Source organism: Lissotriton helveticus, chromosome 11 (assembly GCF_964261635.1).
Source record: "Lissotriton helveticus chromosome 11, aLisHel1.1, whole genome shotgun sequence".
Classification (NCBI taxonomy): Eukaryota; Metazoa; Chordata; class Amphibia; order Caudata; family Salamandridae; genus Lissotriton; species Lissotriton helveticus.
Genome location: NC_136072.1, coordinates 592,364,768 through 592,389,830, shown reverse-complemented (window position 1 = coordinate 592,389,830; position 25,063 = coordinate 592,364,768). Strand labels below are relative to the sequence as shown.

Sequence of the window (25,063 nt, the reverse complement as noted above, 5' to 3'; positions counted from 1 at the left end):
GAAAAACCAGTGACAACACTGCAACGAAAAGTCAAAGTCCATAACAAGGACTACAAATCATAGAACTCATGGAAACCCAGACATGAGACGTTGAACCGCCGAGTCAGCATGTCTGTCGAACAGGGTGACCCTATCAAAGGGCAAATCTCGAAGACACTCCTGGACGTTGGCAGGGAAACAGCCATCGCGCAACCAGGCATGGCAGCGCAGAGCAACAGACCGGGCCATAGCTCAACCCACCAAATCAGTAGTGTCCATGGCCGTACGAATTAAAAATTGCGCCATTTCTTGGCCATCGCGAACCGACTGTTCCAGGTTAGTCCGAGGAAGAGAGGGAAGGAGGCGCTCAACCGGGTCCCAAAGGGCAGAAGTAGCCCGTGCAAACACGCAAGACGTGTTAAGGGATCGGAGGCCTGCACTGGTGGATGCAAAAATATGGCAGCCACACAACTCCAACCATCGAGATTCCCAAGTGGGAGGAAGTAACGGAGGAGGGGCAGAAGGCAGCGAGACTGAAGCTGCCTGAATCACCAGCCCCTGAGCCCTAGGATGGAGAGACAAACAGACAGGGTCGTCTGGAGCCGGGCGATGCCGATGTGCAATAGCACAATCCACCGGGTCCCCCGAAGAAGGCCTCGCCCAAGTCCCCAGAAGAGCATCGTACAACGAGCTCCACTTCCACGGTGCCCTGGTGGAGTAAATCCAGCAAGGGATCAGAGGGCAGAGAGACTGAGGGTGGCTGCATTTGTAAAATGTCCGTAGCCCTGCAAACTGCCCTTGCAAAAGCCGCACTAGCCACCATGGCCATTCGAAGTGGCGACAACAGGTCATCCATAGGGGACGGCATGAGGCTAATCCTGCCACCAAAATGTGGGGGGCTCTAGAGCCGGAGGACATCCAAGGTCCTGCCAGTGCAAGGGGTCCCACCAAGAAGGACAGCGAAACAACCCTGGGGTAGCGAACCCATAGGGGCCTCCTCAGATTCAGCCTCCACAAGCCAATGAACGTCTGGGGATGGCACCAGCGTTGGTCGGCTTCAAAACGGCGTAGACTCGACATCGATGAATCCAGAAGGAGCCGCGTCTGTCCGACATCGGACTGGTGTCGACACGACCTCCAGGTGGGAACCTGCGGAGAGGAACGATGTTGACTCGGAGTCGAGGACTGCGCCGCAGCCGTCGTTAGTGCAGGGAGCCTCACAGAGACGACATGGAAGGCTTGGACGTGCCGGTAGGATGCCCCTACGGGCTGAGTCCCGATGTCACAGCAACTCTTGAACCGGAGTCAGGGTGCTCGACCGGTGCCAAGGGCGAACCCTCTGGCGAAGCTCCGATCGGAGCCCCTACCCCCTCTGTGGGGCCCGAAGGTGCGCCAGGGAGAGGGGGTGACCCAATGGTGGCTAGTAAGGCCTGAGAATAGGCCTCCATCTGGGCCCAAGTGCCCCAGCTCTAGGAAATGGCGGGTACGCGGGGGTCAACTCCTGAGGGCCCGCGTCCGGAGCATACCGAGAGCATCGGGCCCCGCCGTCGCATGAGGTCTGCAGCCTCTGTGACTTCTTTTTCTTGTGTTTACCTGCAGGAGGAGAGTGATGTCTGCGGGAACGACTCCACAACCTGTCTCGAACCGATCCCACCGCCCGAGAAGGAGACCGGCGGCATGAGGACTCCGAACGGGACATCCGGGTGGACAGCAACTCCATGCGCCGTTCCCACAGAACTTCGGCTTCGGCATGCGGCGCACTCCTCGGAGTTGTGGTGCTCTCCCAAACACCACATACAGATCGCATGTGGATCCGTTGCCGACCTCTGCCGCGTACAGGATTCACACACTTTGAAGCCCTAGGCATCGCACACTGTTGCCGGACACCCAGAAGCGTCGCCTGTACCTGAAAAACAAAAACAGGCCAGAGGTAACCAATTCTCTGGATCCACGTTGGGACGCGGAAAAGAAGAAAACCTGACATCAGCATGCCAGGGGGTTCTTATTTATATGGCTCCATTGACGTCACTTCCGTGGACGATGTCAGAGTTACTGCTAGGGAAAAATTTCCGGATCCAGTCTGACTCCTCGGGATATTTTAAGTTAAGGAATCGGCAGCTAGATGTCTCTATCAGATACTTTTCTTTACCCACACTATCTGAGAAAGCGCACCAGGCGCAGGGTGCCGATCTCACGGAGGAAGAGTTGGGAGAGGCCCTGGGGTCCCTAAAGTCAGGAAAGGCAGCAGGCCCAAATGGACTTCCGGTCGAGATATACAAGGGTCAGGCCTCCATAATAATGCTTTGATATGTTTTGGGAGAATCTACTCTGCTGTACAAGTATGCCCTGGAACGTATTAACGATCGACAGTCGCTTACCTCTTTTGCACATTATTGCTGTAACGTTGAAACCTCACCATGTACAAACACAAGTAATTCATGTAAGCAATGGTATTTTGAGCAAAGTTAATAAAAAGAGTTAAAAAAAAAATTTGATTACCCTTAAGTTTATTAACGTGCACAGATTCACATGGCATTCCCGACCTGAACCTATCACTTTCATCAATTTTTCAGCCTCTGTAAATAGATTTACGGAAAGGTAGCAACATTAGAGCATTGGCAGAATCCAAACCCTGATATAATATAAACCCTGACATTTTCAGTGAGGCCTTGGTCAGATCTCTGATTTAATGAGGATGCGTTCAAAATAATGTCAAAGGGGCAAGTGGATTTTTTTACGGGGCAAGTAGATTTCTAAATCACCCCAGCTCTTTGTCAAGTAGCTATTTTATAAAATTCCACACCTCTGCCTTATAGTTAAGATGTGTTTTGCTCATGCTGCTGACAGACAACTCGATTCAAGATTCGTTGAGATATTCAACCCCCTTGCCAGTTGTGGTAATATGCTGTGGTCACATTTTCTTATCTGTGGTGTATTTAGACACCTGTGAGACCACAAACGTATATGTGGAAGATCAATATACAAAATGTTTACTTTCCCTCCACGAAGTTTGGTGTTCTACTAGAATAATGCTTCATTTACATGACTTTTGGCTCCAGCACTATTCAGGATAAAGAACTTTTAAGTCCTACTGTGTCTGAAGTTATCATCTTCTGGTGGGGAATCTGTCAAAATTAAAGGCAGACTTATTTACCAGGCAGGGCAGCGCTGCACACTCAACCCTACAAGTCCTCGCATTCTTCTCCAGACAGGGAAGGCTAGTGCTTAGATATAGCTGGCAAGAGTGTAGACATTTTCACAGCAACTTCAGTGGAATTTGCAAATGCTTCTGTTGCCCTATCTTGTTATGATAAGCAATTATTCAATTACATTTCTCTTTTGCTTATTGGAGCGCCCAAGCAAATGCCTTTCTGGGAAAATGCACATACTGAGCCCTCATTGACACTTTACTTGATGCATCAAATGCTGGATTTCATCAGATGCAGTCTGGGGCTTTTCGGGGGCAATATGGTTGGCTCCTCAGCACATTGTTTATACTCAAAGTACACCCTTTGACAGTGAGCATTTTTTTGCTAAACACATAGACAAAGACAGCAAAGAAGACAGAACTACCCTTATGGACTTTACTCCTATAAGCAAAGAGGTCCTCTAATTTCATCAATACAGACGATGCTATTAGCAGCTAGGATAGTCATTCCAATAGGGAAAGCAATGCCTAACAAAATGAATGTGTCCTTGTGTAATGAAACTGGTGCCCATGTAAAACGCTCTGATACCTGATATTTTCAGGTCTATTCGCGCTATATGAAACAAAAAAACAAAAAAATGTCAGTCATCAAACAGGCAACAGAAGAAAGTACTGAGGGCCTCTTCTCCTAGAGTTCTAGACGGTTCTCACCAAACTTAACTCTTTGGCCTGCCTGTCCCCTTTTGTATCCATATATGTGGGGGAAAGATCAAGGTAATCCTTCCTACCTAACGCAACATCACCTCACATCGCTGGGTGCTGGTAATGTGTAATATTGAGATTCAATAGAAGCCATTTCCAGATTGCCGCCTCGATGTCCTATAAATCCTCAAGACCTTCCTCGGATAGGTGCTGGAGCCTATACTCAAGGTACCAAGAATATTATTGAAGGTTCTGCCTTACAGAGAAAAAGTTGGGGGAATAGTGCTTTGTACCTCAGGGCTCTCAATAAATTGATCAGAGTATAAGGCTGCACTTGATAACACTAAATCACCATCCTTCAGTCTATCAATGGGGATGACTGCTCAGCGTCCATAGACTTAATGGTGCATAATTAAACATACATATTCATAATAAACATCAGAGTATTTGAGGTGTATTTATAAAAACACACAGAGAAGACGGTTGACTATACAAATCTGCACCTTGTGCCAGTTCTAAAATCCTTCAACTTGCGATTGTGTGGGTGTGCGCGAAGAAAAAAGTCCAAAGATCACAGAGTGAGCCTAATAAAGTTCCTTTATTTCATGTTCAATGTCCAAACAAGTTCTTTACTTTCCAACCAACGCGTTTCGTTCTCCATCAGAGAACTTCATCAGGGCTGAAAATACATAAGAGATCATACCCATTTAGATCACACTTATTGATACATGAAGAGAGAACATGCAGAACAAAAGTAATACAAAACCACAGTGCTCAAAAATGACAACATCAGTGTCAATAAAAAATCAAAAAAGATTTTGTATTGTGCACATTAGAAAGATTTGTGAAAGTAAGGGGAAGGGGAGAGAAATGTTTGTACCCTGACCCTGACATAGAAAATAAACCATTCATGAATTTATAATCCCAAGGCTTATATCAAATATACAAAATAATGCCATTTACATATAATCCAATTATTTGTCGCTGCTGATGTATCGGAGAGCAATGATACATCCTCTGCGCCAAAAACAATTATTAATACCTGAATCATATGAATAAAATATCCAATATAAAAGACAAATTGCCAGGTCATTCACAAAAATCTACTGTCAATACAGAGCTATAAAAAGTGTTCAAGTAAATAAGAACCATATAGTACGCTGTGGATAAATCCCTCAAAACATGCTGAATTCTTCAAGTTCCCAGCATGCTAATAATTTTAACGTGAACTTCTCTACTTATAAAAATGTAAACAAATCCAATAAATGCACGCAGTGCTGCTATTGAAAACGACATTGTGTACTGTTTCATAAAATTTGTTTGAGTTCAGATATATAACATGAGATACAGGAGCAGAGTCAGTGCATATGTACGCCATTGGTCGTCTTGACTTGGCTAATCTTAAAAAAGAATGCTTTAAGCCAAAGTTCTAAAAGAGTGTACTACAATATCAAAGATTAAAGGAAAAAGAACGGAGAACGGAGGACCATTACCCAGAATTACCTATACCATAAAGCTCCATTAGGATTAGGATTATTTGGGGTTTATTGTCAATTTCTGGCATTTCCAGATCAAGACATTACTATCCGGGCTAAAACTGATCCCCCCCCCCCCCCCCATGCCTAGTTTTTGTTTCAGCACATCTCCGTCATCTTGAGGTGCAGATTTTTCCACAGTGGGCAGAGTGACTTATTAATGTGCCCACGAAATAGGAACTGGAAGTTGCAATTCGCACAGCACTTGACCTATTACACCAGCTTGAGCTGATACTAATTGTCATGAAGTCCAATCTGTCTCTTGCAACTTATACATTGTTCCTAAGGGCAAAAAAATGCACTAAATGTTCTGAAGGCCTTTTTACGGTGAAAGATTTATAGCTTTGATTCGAGATTTCCCCACAAAGATTTAGATCACAGGTCCGAACCACAAAATACTTCTTGTTCTTTCATCATACATTTTCTTCATTTATATGATCCCATAATAATCACTCTACTCTTTTTGTAGATGTTGAAGAGTCACATCTTCTCCAGGATCAGATTTACACTTTCAAGATCCTCAACTGCACTTAACAGATGATGCCTCCATGAAGGGGTGGTGCACCCCTCTTCTAGAACTTGCAATAAGAAGTCCCTGAAAACCATGCAGAACAGTCTCTTCCCAATAATGTGCTATAATTAAGAGCATTAAGGCTTGCACAAAAGATTTTGTTGCCACGTGTTAAGATTTACCGTACAGTCTCCCCTCATAAGGGCAGACTGTACATCGGCTCTTCATTACATAACAAAACAAGGGACAACAAAATCTTGGCTCCTGATTTTTGTAAATCAGACTAAATCTGTGTACTGATTAATAATGCAAATACGGTTTTCCCTATTCTTGAGCAAGGCATCTCTTTATGACTTTCTTTAAATTTCACCTCTTGCCACTCCAAAGCTGGCAGGCTTTGGGATACAGGTTGGGAGTATGTTCATTTAGACGCCAGACTGCCACTCTGACGTAAGCTAACTGCACTGTAGGTGTCAACACACACCTTCATTAAGAGCTAGTACTTCAATAAATACACACCATCTTTCATTAAAGTGGACCTCATCCCACTATTTTGTTACTTTGTTATTCTTAATTCAAGGATGTTAATCAATGAGAGATCCAATCCTGAAGAAGACAACGTTTCCTATCTATAACTCCAGTTCCCAAGAACTTATGTTGTTCATAGATTCACATACAACCCTCTCTTCCAAGCTTCCTTATCTTACATGTTCAGAAAAACTTAACAATTGTGCCTCTGAAAATGGAGCTGTGTGCGACTCTCCATCTTATTGGCTGATGGTCGAGCTAAAAATGAGGAGAACAGGCTACAAATAGTCTTTGGCTGTTTCACTGTTGTTTGAGTATATATGTACACTGCTTCAGTAACATTAATTACCAAGCCTGATTTTGAAGAATAATTGAAGCATGTGTATCTCTGAAAGGTGTCAAGGTTGGAGAACTGTAGTTATAAGTAAGTACATTTTTCTTGTTTGCAGTCTCACAAAGTTTTTATTTAATATACTGTGTATGCTTGATTTAAAGTGTATTTTGTTTCTATTCTTCCTAGATTTCTGTCAATTACCCTCAGCTTATCTTTGAGCCAGATTTCTTCTTTGCACTTGGTTCTCCAATTGGAATGTTTCTCACGGTTCGAGGACTGAAAAGGATTGACCCAGACTACAGGTTACCTACATGCAGAGGCTTCCTCAACATTTACCATCCCGTACGTTATTCTGGCAGCTGAGCAGTTTCACAATTAGTCCCTTGCTGGGAAAGCATCTCTCACCCTTGGTAACTCAATTCAAACCATTACCAACATAACCCAGAATGTTATGATTCACACTTTTTAAGAGAAATGCTGAGTTTAACTTAGATCCTGCCTTTCTTGAAGGGTTAGATTTGAAAGTGATTCTCTTATGCAGTTTAGCAGTCAGTTCAAAAGTGTTTCAGTGCAGTGACACAAAGTAGTTGTGGATTTTTAATATTGATGGCAGTGTGACTTGGTATTTCAGAAAATATAAGACCACAAACCAATCTTGTATGAAAACACAAATGCTACATACGAGCATAAGAAATTGTGTTCTATACACATGGTTCCCCCTGTATTATTTTTAATTCAAGCTAACAATCACAGATTTACAACAGCATCAAACACATATAAAGAAATGCTTGAAATAGTTAGTACTCTAAATATGACAAACTACAATTCACCTCTCCAATGACTGTGACTCCATCTCAGAATTCTTTACAAATAAAATCCTAATCATACTTTTTTTTTACATTTCTTTTTTTTTTTATCATTGAAAGTGTCAATACAATAGTCACAGAACGTTCAATAATATCATGGTTAGGTTTCAAGTACAATGTATATAATCACCTACACCTAGGTTGGTACTCGCTGTTTGAGAGTTGCTTGCTTCCTCATTCATGTCATAATTGTGCTCCCGCTTTCATCAGCTGCTAATAGACTCCCATGCTCTTTACTGGCCCCCTCTCTCAGACTCTCCCCATCTGTAGATCCCCATATCTCCCCTTCACCTTCAATTCTAATGACAAGGTACATTTTTCCAGCAAAAGGCTTTTTCGCTTCCTATTTTGATACTCCGTCTGCACTTAACCCAAAATACTTCCAACACTAGACTGAATGTGTCCCACTGGCACTAAATAAGTGCTGGTCCTTGATTTCTTCTATGAAATCCAGCCCCCCTCTCCGTAAAATGTATCCTGTGCTGATCATTTATTTGGAGTTTTTCAGCAATCTTGACTAGTGAAATGCTTCTGTTTCTTCAAAAGTGGTTCTTCACGAATGGAAGCAAGTATTTGTCACAAATTTACAATAAAGGCGGCAGATTGCAGTTGTATGAATAACTTCCTTCCCGTTCACAGCTTCCTTTTCCATAAAAGTACAAGAAAACCTGTGCATGGGCATATATCTAATTTTCCTCCTTAAAGAAATTCCTTAGATCCAACACAATCCGGAGTTAGACACCTGCACAGTGCAGAAGTGGCTCTGGTCTCCATAACAAATGAACTCTATTGGATGCCTGATGATGCGGCAGACAGCTCTGATTCTATTAGACCTCTGCTAATTTTGATCCTATGTCTTATGATACTCTTCTAATCTGCCTATATGAATTATGAAACAAGGGCAAGCCTCTGTTCTGGCTCTGATCTAGAAGATAGAATTCAAGCATCAAATTGTTTTCTTTTTATTCTGCATTTGAGCGTGTAAACCAGGGGCATTCCCCAGTGCTCATCAGGAAGCCTGATATTATTTAATATTTATGTCTCCTGTGTGGCCCACCTGATCAGGACATTTAGCTTTACTTTTGGTCTTATGCAGAGGAAAGAGAAGTTTAAAATCTGCTTGGCTGCAGTTGTCCCATCAGTAGAAAAGAATGACACAAAGCTAAGTTTTGGTGAGATGCACATATTTATGCTAGGAGGTTTCCAAAAAGCTTCGACCAATGATTAATGGCGCATACATCTGGGTACTCTACCTAACCCAGTTTATAGGTGAAAAACCTAGGGATCATGATCAACAGTCATTTATTCCAGATATTAACAATACCATTTCTTCATCACTTTTCTTTGACGTTGCTGTCCAACATCAGTCCAACCCTCCAGAGCATTGTCGGAATCTGTAGTCCAAGCTATTCTTTCTCAGCTGGACCAGTGTAATGTGTTATTCTTGGCGTTTCCTTAGTAGTAGTTGTCTAATTTTCAGCGGTTACAGAATCTGACTGAATGTGCTATGTTGTCCCCTGCTATATGTATTCATATTTCCCCTATACTGAGGGTTATTTATAGGCTCTTTATTAGCAAAATAATATTGTTCAAGACTCTCTGCATTGTCCACCCTATCTTTTATCAGCAGGGAATCCTACCTACTCACAAGTGAAAAGTTACCAATATATTCCAAATAGGCACATAGTGGTAAGAGCAGGTGGGCGCACTCCTTTGTTGATGTTGCTAGGAAACACAGTGCCTTGCCATCGTGCTTGAGGATACATATGACCATTTTGCAAAACTATTACTTTTTGTCGCTCTCTTTCATTGTTGTTCATCTACATACCTAATCCCAGGACACCGTTGGGTCTTAGTACACTTTTGAAATGTTGTATCCCAACATAGAAGAGGGACAGTGCTGGGTTGAAGCCAAAGTTTTAGACACAGATTCAGGGAAATCATACATTTCATATTTTAATGGCATTTTATTGACTGCTAAGGAAAATGTCTTATCTTTGTTGGCATTCCACAAGTTTTATTGCTTATGAGGGTGTTATTTCATGGTTTGTGAAAAGGAGAATTGAACCATTTGTGAGATGGCTAATCTGTTGTTCGGAAACAACTGTATTATAACTTGTGTTGGATCCATATTCCTCAAAATTTAATTTAATGTCTCAAGACAGTCTTGTGACTGTTAAAAGTAAGAATTGATAACATCAGTAGGGGAAACATCAATTTCCTCTATCCATAGCTGCCCCTACTCGTTCGTTCATAGCTTGTATTGGCGGTCTGGAGCTGTTTGCCTGGTATGTCTCCCTCTCCTTGATCTGATCTCTTCCTCACAGACACTTCTGACTTGCTTCCAGAGAACTTTTTTCTCTTACTTTCCTTTTATCACTTTCGTATCAGTAAAAAGAAATTTTAGATCTCTTTATGTGTGTTCATTCTGGTGTAGCACTCTCATATAAGTATGAATGTACGTTTTTTGAAACACAGTGGGACCTATTTATCACCATTTCACGCACCGCAACAAGCTGCTTAGTTGCGCTGCGTGAAAAGAAGAGAGCAGGTATGCACCCGATTTAACATTATATTAGGGACGATATCTAGTTGGGAGGCGGGGTTGTACTGAGTTCCCACTTTCAATAGCACTTAATCTCCAATTGTAGTATTCAATGTCATGCTTCGTCATATACACTATTAATGCTTTTATATGGACCGACACTCTGTAATGTTGATAATGCACTCACTGATACGGTCATGTTGTTTTGTATGCTTCTTTTAAACTGAGGAAGATGTCTTTATGTATTTTTCTCCATAATGAAAAGGCAATAATGTAACATTATATTGCACATTTCCGCTCCCGCCCTGCGCTGGCGCACAAACAGCTGCCTAGCACCAACGCAGGCCCCTTTGCACCGTGGTGCTAGGGTGCCTGAGTTATCGGCAGAATTTTTTTGTGCGGGAAGGGGCACTGTCCTGCACAAAAACATTCACAGAGGAATTTTTCTCTCTCTGTGTGTGCTGCAGAATGCAGCACACGGAGACAGAGCAATAAAACGAGGAGAAATAAGCATATTTCTCCTCGTTCCACCTCCCCTGGGAAGGCGTATCATTCGGACGCATTCCCAGGTCTACCAGTATTGATAAATCTGGGAATGCTTAAGAATCCATTGGTGGATGCGTGGGAAAACCCTGCTTCACCCATTGAACGCCTCCCTTGGTCAGAGTAACTCAAGGCAGCGACTTACGCTGTCTTGTGTTACTCCAGATTTACCAAGCCACGCAGGGCTTGGTAAATCTCATCTAGATTTGTGTCGCACTTGCACCACATTGTGTGGCGCAGGTCGATGCAAAACGTTTATAAATATACCCCAATGTATTTATTCCCTTATATGGCATGCATCTACAGTTAGACATAGTTAGGTACCACTGTGGACTTCACACCAGGAGTCGATTTACCACCATAAGCAGCCCTAGCAATTGTAAATGACAACCAGTAACACACACCTCCAGTGAAACACTAATTATATCTAGGCTGTGGGGTTTTAGGTTTAAACCTATAATAACTGATAAAACCCCACTGAAAGAAAAATAGCCCTCACCGGTGAAAACATATAAACACTGAAAAAACACCTGGACAACCACAAACTAAATGCCATTCAAAGAAAGGAAAAAGAGAGTGAAAGTCATTTTTTTCTTCCTGAAGGGGTCAATACAATGTAACTTTGTTATACAAGTAGCAGTAAGAAAGACTGGCTAACATTATTCTGCCTGAGTTTAGTCCTTTAGGGATGCCACTAAAATATTGTTTCTTCTTCCTTTTACTTTTTCAGTTTTGTGGCCTTTGGTCTAAAGATGCAGGGTTTAGTTTCATGTTTTAGGTCTAGTTTAATTATTTTATAAACTATAGAGAATCAGGAAATATCAAACTCATATTTGATATTTTAGCTGTATTTGATTCTTTCACCGATAGGTAAAATGGCTGGGTTCATAAAAATCTTTCCTAATATGTGTCATCACATTTACCCACAGGGAATGGGTAAAAACCCTTAATTCATCAGACCATAGTTTCTAGTGGGTCCGTATTAATAGTAGGTGAATTGCCAACACCTCAGGCTTTAAACATTCAATGCAAGGTATAGTGACAAGTATATATATCACCAAGCATCTGGGATAGTTTTTTTAAAAAGTTTTTTTAAACATCTGGGATAGTGGTGAAAACATGACACCAGACTTTTGGTAAACATGGAACGCAGTGTCACTTGTAATGCTAGGCAAAAAAGGTTCTTTCAAAGTTCAACAAAGATTGGAGTGATATTGTTTGTATTTGCAGTGATTCAGCTACGTATATAAAAGAGTTGTGTGATGACCTGTCAAAATTGATACCCGAGCTGAAGTGATTCCCTGTAGTAGATCCGTGCCACTTGTTAGCTGGTATGCTGAAAGCATCTTTACAATCTTAAGAGTTAATGAGGGATGCTATTGACTTTTTAGTCCATTCTGGTGAACTGGTTTCTAATGCACAGAAACTAAATCGCAAATATTTATCATTTCGTGCTTTATGTGGCATCAAAGAAAGAGTCATCCCAACTGTGTCCCTTAGCTGCTGGTTCTCAGCCCAATGGGCTAAGAATGCTGAGAGGGCCTTTTCAAGGAAGTTTACATGGGAAGGAAAGAGCGAACACACATGACCCAAAGACTCACTGAAGAAGTATTGTATGGTGTACTACAATAAGAATAATTTGCAAAAATCTATTTGGACCTCATATACACTATAAGTACACTGTCTATATACCATGTTCTTTCAGTGCAGAAAGCAAGCAAAAACAAAAGAAAAACTTTCCATAAACACCGGAAAAACATTTTTTCTGTTGTTTTTAGTGGCGCGAAAATGTGTAACCACTGATAACAACAGTTTTTTAAGATATTTAAAACACTGAAAAAACCCCACCAGAATTTACCAAAAATAGAAACTGAAAACAGGAAAGCCTAATTATATCATATATTCCAGGCAGGATAAGGGGGGTCCATGTTACGGTGACGAAAACACTTACTATACAAGCTACGTTTTACATACAGCTGGCCAAATATGAACCCCTCTTTAGGCCTTTGGGCGCCAATCAATATCATTTCCTAAGTTGACTTTCGTCCATTTTCCAGCAGTAGTGCATTTCTAAGGCTTGAGATGTTTAGTTACTGACTGATCTACTTATGCCATACTTCCTTTCTATTCCACTGTAACTTTAGCCTTCGTGCCTGCGAATATTTCCTCTGACATGCTTTACTAGATCAAGGAAGAGATGTAACTGGGAAGGGGCGAGACCACACAAGGCTCTGTTACCTGTGGCATGTTGCTAGTGATAGAGTGCGCAGGTCACCCAACTATAACATTTACCATATACGCATCGGGCCCATAAATTCAATTCACCATATTTATTAGTCGGGTAACCTTACACTCTACTACCAGTAACCCTTGTTCCTTCCTATTGATTAAAAACCTTTATCTAAATTTCATCAAGTTCTGAAAGCATTAGGTTTACAGCAATTAAACTGTCAATCACTAAAATTATAAAGAGCACATATCCATATAGGAAGTGAATAAGACCAACCATTTATGAGTCAAAAGGGAAGGTAAGAACAGGGAACAAACTAATAAGAAATTTCAGAGCTTGGACTCAGTATGATGTCTAAAGGACGGGGAAAATAAGGAACATACTAGAATTTCACAGTGAAATATTTCCCCATGAAGAGGAACTATAGGTAAAGTAAGAATGTACCATACTAATAAAATGGTGCAATTACTTGAATCGACTAAAGGATGGGTAAAGAAAAGGAACATCTATATATTGTATGAGTAGTATTTAGAACAGTGCTTATAGGATGGGAAAAAAATTGGAACATGCTAGTATAACAACTACAATGTAGGACTTTAACATTTGTCAGCAGAGGGAAGGTAAGAAAAAGGAATAAAGGCAAATACGAATTTATTCAAAGCAAAGAATGGAGAAATGTAAATCTAAAATGGGTTCCCTCAGCGTTATATTTACCTAGAACGGTGTGAAGACCAACCCTGGCCACGGGTCAGTTAAGGACAGGAGAAACCCCAAGGAGGGACAGTCGCCAGTAGGCCAGCAGGTGCAGAATGGACACCCCAGGACAGGACAGGAAAACCAGATTAGGATCAGGACAGGACCATCAAGGTAAGACCAGCATCCGCAGTTCGGAAGCAACGCCTGCGCTCCACCCTCTGCAGCTATCAGTCAGGACCCCGATTGGGTTATCGAATTCCCCAGCAAAGTGCTCCGCCAGCACTTAGGTTTCAGAACAAAACCCCCTGGGTCTGTGGAAATTACGGACAGAGTGCTCCGCAGCTCTCTGTATCAGTCACCTATTGAATGCGTTGGGTCAGTGACAGGTCAGCTATTCGGACAAGTCGGACAATTTCTCTAGCTAAACCTAGGCTAGTTATACTGTTTTCGGGTCAGTGTACCACCCCCCAAATGTTGCAAGTGTAAGAATCCCCAATTTCGATTGGTCCTCAAGTAGGATAGGTTAACACACCAATCAGGACAAACATTTACAAGACCAAATTTACATCTTTTGGGACCGCCTATTGAATTTGGGGTTCTCATGACATATTCCACAGAATACAATAGATTAAATACAAATGTTTCAGTTGCAGGACAGTTCAGCTTCATTCTGCTGGGTTGCAGGTCACTTTCCCATGAGCATCTTGACTGTGGCTGCCAGCTGGCTGAGTTCCACTGGTACAAGGTTTTCTTCCCTCTGCCAGGATGACATGCGCAGTAGGGACTTCTAAGATGGGGTTTGGACTCCCTCCCAGGCCCATGGGTTACAATACATGAAAAGTAAGCGAAAACAAATTAAAACACAGAAATAAATGATTACACTGTATACCAGGAATCCCTATATGACTCCCCTTACTTTATACTAACTTATAGCATTAATATTAGTGCAAACGAACAGAATTGCAGAAAGCGATAGTGCAAGCTTCGGCATGTGAGAACACAAAGCGGCCATCTTAATGCTACTGCGCAAGCGCAAAGATTCCCACCAGAACTGCGAGTATGTCACGTCACGTGATTTTGACCAACGCATGCGCAGAAGAAAACCCCGCCAAGCAGCGGCCATTTAAGTGGCAAGCGTATTAATGTTAATAAACACATAGGCAAGCGTCACTGGGACACCCTGTGTAATGTAAAATGTGCAATAATAGTAACACAAACAGGTTGAATTAGTTCCTTAGGGTTATTCGAGGTTCATGAATACAAGCAAGCCGCTTTACGTTCGAATTCTTGCTCCATCAATCCCCTCTTTGATGATATGATCACAAATCAATAGAACCAGATGCCAACTTTAAATTTTTCCCAGTTCAATCTCTTCCAACATTCGATTCATTTTTTCCTTTGTTTCTTTATTAGGGTGAGAATTTTTCACCCTTTTATAAATCTGATTATTCAGTTCTTCTAATTCAAGTTCATCCACATTCCTCTTCACTCCTCTCTTGTTCACAGTGTACTTCTTTTGGTGCTTCCGACATTTACAACAAATGAATATGATGAATATTACTAAAACTATTCCCGCAATTGGCATCAGTACTTTAACCAACAAACTTCTACCTAAATTAGCAAACCAATGACCTACAGCAGAGAGACCATCAGTTAATCTCTTCCAGGCACTGTCAACCTCCAGTGGTTTGAGTTCTTTCGCCAAATGTGTAATGTTCCTCACATACCTTTGGATTCCTACGCTTTTATCAGGTATGTAAGTGCAACAATGTTGCGCTTTCAACATTCTGCAGACTCCACCCTCTTTTGCTACTAGGGTATCAAGAGTAAGGCTGTTCTGTAAAACCATCGATCTGACCGCAACCATTTCGGTATTGACCATCAGGAATCCTCCAGCAGTGTCGGTAGATAACCGATCTACTACTGTTGACAATTTGCAAATTTTGTGTGTGTTCAGAACCACTCCCACTGCAGGTATTATTGCGCTAAAAATATCTCCTACAATCTCACCAGCAGTTTCTCTTTTATTGCGTACTAATTGGTTAGTTTCTTCATTGCTTCCAGTTATTTTCCCCACATGGTATATCTTTGGGAAGACAATACCAAAATAGCAACTCCCGTACCAATGGTCGGGCAATTTGAAATAAGCCTTGTTCCCACAAATAAAATGAATTCCAGGAAACACAGGCTCTGTCCCATCTTTGAAACCCCAACCTCCAATTACCTTATAATTATGTTCGCATTCACTGGAACCAATGAAAATATTGTTATAATAACTAGTCTTTTCTCTTTTAAGACATAGTTTCCCCTTCTTTTCGAAATCCAGAAGCATCGCAGCATTAGCTCCACCAATTTGGGTGCTCCCTATACTTTCTGCCCATTTAGGAACTTTATGGTTCCTGTCTTTGGCTTTCTTTTGGAAACTCTCTCTTCTCTTCTCTACCATGTCCAGAAATTCTTTTTCCTTTTCATGTAAAGAACAGGTTAGGTTATTTTTATGTGCATCATCTATATTGATTTTTCCTACTGTTAGAAAATAATCACTCATGTACTTAGCTACATCTCTAGTCGTATGTACAGGGTTTAGGTTTCTTCGAACAGGAAGTTCAGAAAACGTTACGTCAGAGTTTGAATAGTAATACTGTAAAGGTCCTCTTTTGTAAAATAAGCTAGTTAGTATACTACAGGAAAATCCATAGGTTAATGGCAGGTGATGATAAGTCACGCCTTCAGCCACAGAAGTAGGTAGCTTCATGCAGACATAACAGTCGTCTATTTCCATAGTTTCTACATAATGCAATAACAGGTTTGCGAAAACATTCAAATGTGTCTTGTTCTTTATTTTGTTAAAGTGTAATTTTCCTCGTCTGGTGCTTCTAAATTTAACTGTCTCCGTTTCAGGCTAAGTGGTTTGTCCAAAGTGTCTACTCTTCGTGGTGTAATTCTTGTGTGTGTTTCTACAGTGTCATCAGGTAAGTTATTGTTTGGGTACAAACTCAGGTTTTTACTCATCATAGAAGGAAGGGTTACTGTTAGTCCAATCCAAAGGATCAGTACTATTGCTACACTACATAAACATACTTGGCAGCATGTTTTACAACAACTTCGTCTCGGTCTCCCATTCTCAGAAGAATCAGACATTTTTGGCTCAAAAGAGGTTACAACCCCTATTTGTAAATCTACACAGCTTGCTTACTCGTTTAACTTTTCAGGTGGGGTTTATTTCCTCACTGGTCTGTTCAGTTATTTCTTCTTCGTCACTCTCACTTTTGTCACTGATTTCCAGATTCTCAAACTCCTCCAATACAAAGTAAGTCCTTTCAGGACCCACGTACTTGTTATTCAGTTTCTTAATGCAAGCACTTCTTCTCTTTATCTTAGTGTGGACTGGGTCAGTTTGACTCGAAACCTCATTTATTTGTTCAGGCTCCTCGTTTATTGTCTTTAGACGCAATCTCAGCCTTTTACAAATCGAGGTACTGAATCACCTTTTTTCAGTCGTTTAACTGGTACTGTCTCTTTGCCTTCGTCTAACACCCTTTTGTTTTCGTTCAATTGTGGCACACTTGGATCAAGTTCGGTTTCAGTATCATTCCCTAACTGACTATGTCCAGGTCTTTCGTCTTTTTCTTCTGCCTGGTCCCTAAACTGGCCTTGTTCAGGTGTATACTGAGTTGGGCTTTGATCTGTTTCGATCTCTTCTTCCTGAACACAATTGTCTAGTCCTATCTGTTCCTGCTCACGCTCTTCGAACTCTTGATTTTCTTCTGCGTGAACTTCCGCCCTAATTTCTATCTGTCCGTGTTAGACCTGTCTGCCCCTGTGAGTTCCCTCACAATTATTATTTATTTTGTCCCCTTTGGCATTCCAGTGAATCCAGTTATGTATTTTCTTTTTTTTAATGTCCACCAGAATTTTTCCAGTGTTCTCGTGGGGGCTAGGTGTTTCTTGGGCCTATTGTTTTACCAAGGCCTAGTTTTCCTCACAGAAAGCAACTGTTAGAACATGATTCCTAAAATGGTGGCTACTAACTGCCATAACGGTCACCTAAGGGTGGCAGACCCATAGGCTAGCATGAGGAAGGTTCCAGAACCAACTAGTAGCTTCCAGGGGTCTGAGGCCAGCCTATAAAAGGCCAGTGACCAGGGAGCCATTTTGGGACAATATTGGAATTGACCAGTGCGGAGAGAGGCGACTTGAGGAGGAGGATATCACACTAGTAGTGACAAGATCGACCTTTGGGGCCGGCTGTTGCTCTACTGGGAAGTGACCCCTCATAGGCTGACCAAACCCCACTGCCACAGCAACCATATTAAGAAAAAGAAGACTCCGTGGCAAGTTTTATAACCATCAGTGACTCTCGCAGCGTGGCTCTCAAGTGACCTGTGAAATCCTGCCCTGAAGGCACGTGTGCAGTGGAAGCGAACCTGGACACAGTGACACTCTGAATGGTAAAGGAATCAGGGGTCAAGGAGTTAAAACTGCCGCGACTGCAGCACATGAGCCGGAGTCCACATTGTGAAGAGAAGCGGCGGAACCGGCTGTTGACCCTACCCGAAGGAAGCGCCACTGCCGTGTGGGATCCCTGTCGTGGGATCGGAAGAGGAGGAAGAGCCCAGCTGAACCGTGTTGCCATCCGGAGGAACCTTTGGTAGCGTCGGAAGAGGCGGGGAGACTGCAGGAGGAGGCCGGACGGCGGCGGAGCCTTCATGCCTGAGGAGAGCATCTGCGAGGATCAGGAAGCGGCTCGAAGCTGCGGACTGAGGCAGCGGTAACGGAGCAGCGGTTCAAGGGAGAGACAGTGGCCGCCGACACTCGTATAACGCAGCACAAGTGGGCAGAGAAGCCAAGACACCACAAGTAAGCGTGGGAGAGTGGTCGGGCGGGGAGGAGCAAACGAGTCCCTGCCGGAACTTACCCCAAGTAGCTGAACAACCGAGGACACGTAAGGAGACAGCAAATTACCTGTGTGACACTCATTTAGGAGATATAGCAAACCCAAGACAATCCTCTCAGTGAGGGGGTGATCCATGTGAGAAACTACCTGCCCATAACGGAACTTGTTAGGGAGAGTAAGCTGGAAGCCGAGGGGCTTCAGGGAAACGGGAGGTAGCGAACCAAGTGGGGACCACCAGAGAGTTCTGGGGGAACAAAAGGTGATTGGTGGTGTACATCCTGGAGGGTGGAGGACACGATATCCGAAAGGCTGGCAGCACCTGTGTTTACTCTGATGGGCTCAGTGGTTTAATAAGTTCGTAGGGTGTGGAGAGCTGTTCTTCAGGGATGTAATATCTTGCTTGTCTTCTCCAGTAATTCAACTACTCGCACCAGAGCCTAATCGTGATTGTATGAAGCTGTGCGGGGGGAGCTGCACCTGGCGAAATGTAATGTACCAGATATGATTTATTGTAAAGAAGCCTGTTTAATTATCAACCCGAATAGATGGGGAATGTAAGAGATTGCAACTCTAAGTTGTAGGGATTTCTCAACGTGACCTTCATACTTGGGGGTAGAGAAATACTGAAATTGCCAAATGAATTTTGCGATGAACCAATAATTGAATGTGATAAGGTTAAATGATCTGAAACTGAAACCCGGCTCTAAAGAAAGGAAAGATACATCAAAGAATTTTATAAAAGGAACCGGTATTTTTCTAAACTGGTGTGGTGTCATTATTTTGGTTGGTCATTCACTGGGTTACTGTGGGTGAGATTGTAAGCACTACACAAAGCCTCGAGGGGGTTTAGCTGATGCTGCTCTGTGCCAGGCTACCCTATGTAGTCTAGAAAAACCTAGGTCTAACAGTCCCTCTTCTGGTGCAGGTGTTCTGGTTGGAGTGTTGATTACCTGCTCTTCCCCTATCTGGTCCTCCTCAGAATCAGATCTGACAAGTATTTCGATGATCTGAGTAGATTCTTCTTCACCTGTCTCGTCCTCACTATCCTACTGTCTGTCTAATTGGGCCTGACTTCTTGTTCGGATAGGGTCGATTGTCAGGTCAATGAGCGGTACCCAATCTTCTTGACTGGAGCTCGGTTGTTCCTCTTCAGCTACTTCAGGACCGATATCTTGGGATCCTTCAGCTGGGCAACCTTCAGTTTCAGTTAGGTCTGGTTCTGTCACTCTCTTCGTGTGGCTGGCATGGATCCAGCGAGGTACTCCTGCACACTTTACAGCTGTGGTGGTAACCAGGATCACCTGTCGTGGCTTTCCCCACCTGGGTTCAAGGCAGTTTTTCCGAGTGTGCTTCTTTATTGCGACCCAATCTCCAGGATTTAGGTTATGTGTTGGAGTCGTTGGCCTGGCGACGTCTTCTCCACCAACCTGGCGAGAGATAGAATGTACTTGGTCAGCCAGCTCTTTACAATATTCCTGCACCAAATCATCAGATATGCTTATTATTTTGTATCCTGGCACCCATGCTTGCCGCATTGCTCTTCCCATCAGGATTTCATGTGGACTCAAGCCCGTGTTCCTGTCTGGAATACTTCTGAGTCCCATCAGTACAAGAGGCAGAGCATCTGGCCATTCCAGTTGAGTGTATTCACACATCTTTCCCAATCTTGACTTGATTGTGCCATTTATCTGTTCTACCACTCCAGAAGCCTCTGGACGATATGCACAGTGCAGATGTTGCGTGATTTTGAATGCTTCACAGATCTGTTTTATTATTTCATTCTGAAAATGACTTCCTCTGTCAGATTCAATTAAGACTGGGAAACCGTAACGTGGTATAAGCTCTCTAAGTAATAACTTTGCTACTGTGATGCTGTCATTTCTACGTGCAGGGAAAGCTTCCACCCATTTTGAAAACAGGCAGACAATGACAAGTAGGTATTTCATTCCTCGACAAGGAGGCAACTGAATGAAGTCAAGTTGTAGTCTAATGAAGGGGCCCTCTGCCTTTCCAATTTTCCCTGGCAACACTATGGTCTTTTTTCCAGGGTTAAATTGCTGGCAGGTCAAACACCTCTGGCAGAGTGCCTCTGCTACTCTTCTGAATTTCGAATTGAACCATGTTTGGCGGAACATGCGAATCATCGCATCTCTGCCCACATGTGTATTTCCATGTATTAGCCTAGCCATAGGAACAAGCATACAATCTGGCAACACAGGCAACCCATCAAGGTAAACAACGACACCATCTTCATCTCTCCTGCGGCACCCAAAGTTTCTCCATCTTTGTTTTTCTTGAGGCTTGGCTGCTTCCTGTAAGTCTCACACTTCCTCCCATGTATTCACTCCTTCTAGCATCAAAAGTTGGCAGCTGCTTCCACTTCCCCCAACCCTTATATTGATTGAGATTTTGTACTTTGCACAATGTTGAGCTAACTGGTCAGCATATCGGTTACCTGCTGTCACATTGTCATCGCCAGATTTGTGAGCAGCACACTTGACCACAGCCAATTCTTTTGGTAACTGGATTGATTCCAGTAAATCCTGAACATATTTTCCATTACGGATAGGGGTACCTGAAGAAGTCAGGAACTCCCTCTGTAGCCACAATTGGCCAAAGTCATGCGCAACCCCATAACCATACTGGCTATCAGTATATATGGTTATTCTCAAATTTCTCCCAAATTTACAGGCTTTTGTCAATGCAATCAATTCGGCTATTTGTGCAGACTTGACTCCATACAAATAAGATGCTTCCACTGGACGATCTAGAGTGCACACTGAGTAGGCAGCACTTAGGCCACCATCCTTGTGTCTCATGCATGAGCCATCTACAAACAACTCATAATCTTCCTTGTACAAAGAGTCTTCTCTAATGTCTGGGCGTGGTTTTGTACTGAATTCAGTTCAATGCAATCATGTGCAAATTCTTCCCTCACTTCGTCTGCGAATGAGCTTGGTAGTAAGGTGGCAGGATTCAGAATGTTACATCTTTCGATGGTTACATTTCCTGCACCTACAAGGATCCTCTCATACTTTGTCAGCCGACTAGGTGTGAGATACTGGGTTTTCGTCCTTGTCAGTAAAATCACAACAGAATGTGGAACATATACAGTCACAGGATGTCCCATCACAATGGACTCACTCTGTTCAAGACTCATGCAAGTTGCAGCTACAGCTTTCAACCACCCAGGTAATCCAGCTGCTACTGGGTCCAATGTGGAAGAGAAGTATGCCACTGGACGTCGAGTCAAACCATGAATTTGGGTCAGGACTGAAAGTGCACAATTGTCTCGTGTGTCACAGAACAGTGCAAAATCTTTGGAATAATCAGGCATTCCTAATGCAGGAGCAGTACAGAGACAGTCTCGCAATTTGATAAAAGCTGACATGCTTTCGTCATCCCACTCCACTGGGTCCTTCTCACCTTTCTTTGTCATTTTTATTAATGGTCTTGCAAGGACTGCAAATCCCACAATCCATTGCCTGCAGTAACCTACAACTCCAAGGAACATTCTGATTTCTTTTTGGGTATTTGGTAACTCCATGTTTCGAATTATCCTAATTCTTTCTGAGGTGACTTTTCGGATACCTCTCTCTATCTGGTGCCCCAGATATTTCACTGATGTGGTGCAGAATTGCAACTTTTCTGGTGATACTTTATGCCCTCCTTCACCTAAATGGTTCAGCAAGGCAATGGTGTCAGTCACACAGTCCTTTCGACTTTTAGACGCCACCAAGAGGTCGTCTATGTACTGCACCAGAACTGATTTTCCGGGCAAAATTAGGGTCTCGAGGCATTTTTTCAGAATCTGATTAAAGATTGAGGGGCTTTCTGTATACCCCTGAGGGACGCGATTCCAGACGAACACATGACTGTCGAATTCAAATGAGAAAAGAAATTTGCTGTCTGGATGCAATGGGATTGAAAAGAATGCATGACATAAGTCAATGACGGTAAACCATCCAGCATTCCATGGTATTTGGTATAGAATCACTGCAGGGTTTGGCACAACAGGACAGCAGGGAACCACAATCTTATTAACCCTTCGCAGGTCCTGTACTACCCTGTACCTACCACTAGGTTTCTTGATTCCAATTATGGGCGAATTACACGGGCTGCTCATCACTTCTTGTATGATTTTGGCCTCTAACAGTCTTTTTATTTCGATGGCAACTCCTGCTTTCACTTCTGCACTCATTTTGTACTGTTTAATGTTTGGGTATACTGCATTCTCTTTTATGGTGATTTTAATTGGGTCAACATTTTCCATTAATCCTACATCTTTTCCTGTAAAATCCCATACTTCTGGCTTCACTGTTTCTTGGAGTTCGTCAGGCAAGTCTGCTATGGTCAATCTATTAATTTCTGAATCGGGTCTTGCTAACATTAATTTGTAAATTCCATCTTCGTCTGGGGTTTGGAGTTCGACGCCATTTGGTGTGCAAAAGATAGTACAATTAATTTTGCACAGCAAATCTCGTCCCAATAAGTTCACAGGACTGGAGTCACAAACAACAAATCTATGCATTTCTTTAACATTTCCAATTTTAATTTCCATAGGCTTTGTAACTGGGGTACTAATGAGCTGATTTGAAACGCCCACTACTTGGATCGCTTCTCCCGAGAGGGGTAGGTTCTGGAACGTCTGCTGTTCTCACAGTAGAGCGGGTAGCACCAGTGTCCAACAGAAAGGTGACGTCATTTCCCTCAACCTTTCCTTCAATTTATGGCCCTGACTGGTCCACAGGCAAGGAGGCGCCAAGCACGCACTCCTTGTCCTCCCCCCTCAGGCACCGTCAGTAGGTGTCATCACAGAGAAATGTGTCATTTAACAAGAATTGTGAAACGGCTGCATTTCTATCCTCCCTTCCTTCCCACTCTTCAGCAACCTCACCCTGCTGTGCTTTGTTCTTATAATTCTGTCTAGGAGCACGAGGCAACTGATTCTGTTTTACCTGTTGCTGGGTCTTTCGTGGTTTCTCATTCTGCGTCTGTGGATTTAAATCATTAATTTGAATATTACCATTCTGTGCATGTGGACACTCGTCTCTCCAATTACCTATCTAGCCGCATCCGTGACAGGAGAACTTCTTTTTGGCTTCCTCTCAGCTCATTTTAACTCTGGGCTTTCCCCCACCCTCGGAGCTTTGACCCTGATTACTGGACATTTTCTTTAACTGCTGTTCTTGTTGTTCTGCTAATTTCACCTGTGCCCACATAACTTTTTCCTTTAATTCTTTTCGTTTATCTGCCAATTCATCTTCACAATATTTTGCGTACTTTAAAACCTCATCAATTGGTTTAGACTGCATACAGATTTTATTGTTCTTGATCCACTGGGAAATTTCAGGTCTTAACCCTAATACAAACCTGTAAATGAAGTGAGTCATGTCCTTCATTTCAATGTTGTCCAGACCACTGTACGTTTTGAACACCTGTAACAATCGTTCATAATAGGAATGCACAGTCTCATCGCTATTCTGGGTAGTTCTGTCTATTCGGGTCCAATCAGTTTCCTTAGCAGGCACCTTTCCCTTTAGATACAACATCACCTGTTTCTACTTTTTCATCACTTCAGCTGAGGGTGCCCCTGTATTTGGGTCTCTCGGGTACTCCTCACTAGGCCAATCAACTGCAATTTTACATTCTGTCCACAAATCTACAGGCACCACAATGTCGAAAAACCCATCTAAATATTTCCAGAGACATTTCTGGACCTTCACAAATCTCTCAACCTGTCTATACCAATCTACCGGTTTCTCTCGCAGTTTCGGGAAGTCATTAGTAAAGGACACAATATCCTGTCGGGACCATGGAACGTGCACATACTTTCCACCTGGCACCTCTCGCATAGGATACCATTTTTCTGCCTTGTCAGCTTTTTTTAAGACATAGTCGGAAGCCATTTGTTTTGATCTAATCTCCTCCTTTGCCCACCTGGCTTTCCATGTTTCTAATTCTCCCCATTTCTGCAACAGGTTTAACAATTCCCTGATCTGTACCTTTTTCCCTGACACATTCATGTTTTCTAAATCTTTATCCGAGAATTCTGCTCTGTAGGGTTTTTGCAACACTTTAGATTTCCCAATATCTATTCCCATACTAACCGCGGTGTCCATTAATTTCTCATGGAACACTCTGGTGTTACGGGTGATGCTTTTACAAATAAACAGAAACTCCTCCTCAGAAAAGGTATTCAGTCTGTCTAACCCCACATTTCCAGCCATCAGTTCTTCCAATTCTATTCTTAATTTATAAATATCTAAGGGTCTCGACTGAGGATTTTGTTTCTCTAATTCTCGACTCCATCTTTCAATTTCTTCAGGAGTCACTACTGTGACACTTTTAGTACCTGAAGTTGATTCCATTTGAATTTCTCTTGAAGTGAAAGGAGTGTTTCTCCTCTGTGATTCCCTTTCTGGTTCCCTGTTCGGTAAATCCATTAAAGAAATCACAGATTCACATTCACTCGCCTGATCATCTACAGTTAAGGGCTCTTTCCTCGGCTGTACTACAGCTGGGGTAATGATCGGAGTCTTCGGACTC

General features: G+C 42.7%; 1 protein-coding gene across 4 annotated transcripts in view; it reads left to right on the top strand.

Annotated features, from left to right (window-relative positions):
- DDHD2 (DDHD domain containing 2) overlaps positions 1 to 25,063 on the top strand; it is an 896,553-nt gene that overhangs the window by 557,970 nt on the left and 313,520 nt on the right. For all 4 annotated transcript variants that reach the window (XM_078666383.1, XM_078666384.1, XM_078666381.1 and 1 more), the window contains exon 13: positions 6,924 to 7,079. In XM_078666383.1, the coding sequence (XP_078522509.1) occupies positions 6,924 to 7,079 (156 nt within the window). The remainder of the gene's footprint in view (positions 1 to 6,923; positions 7,080 to 25,063) is intronic.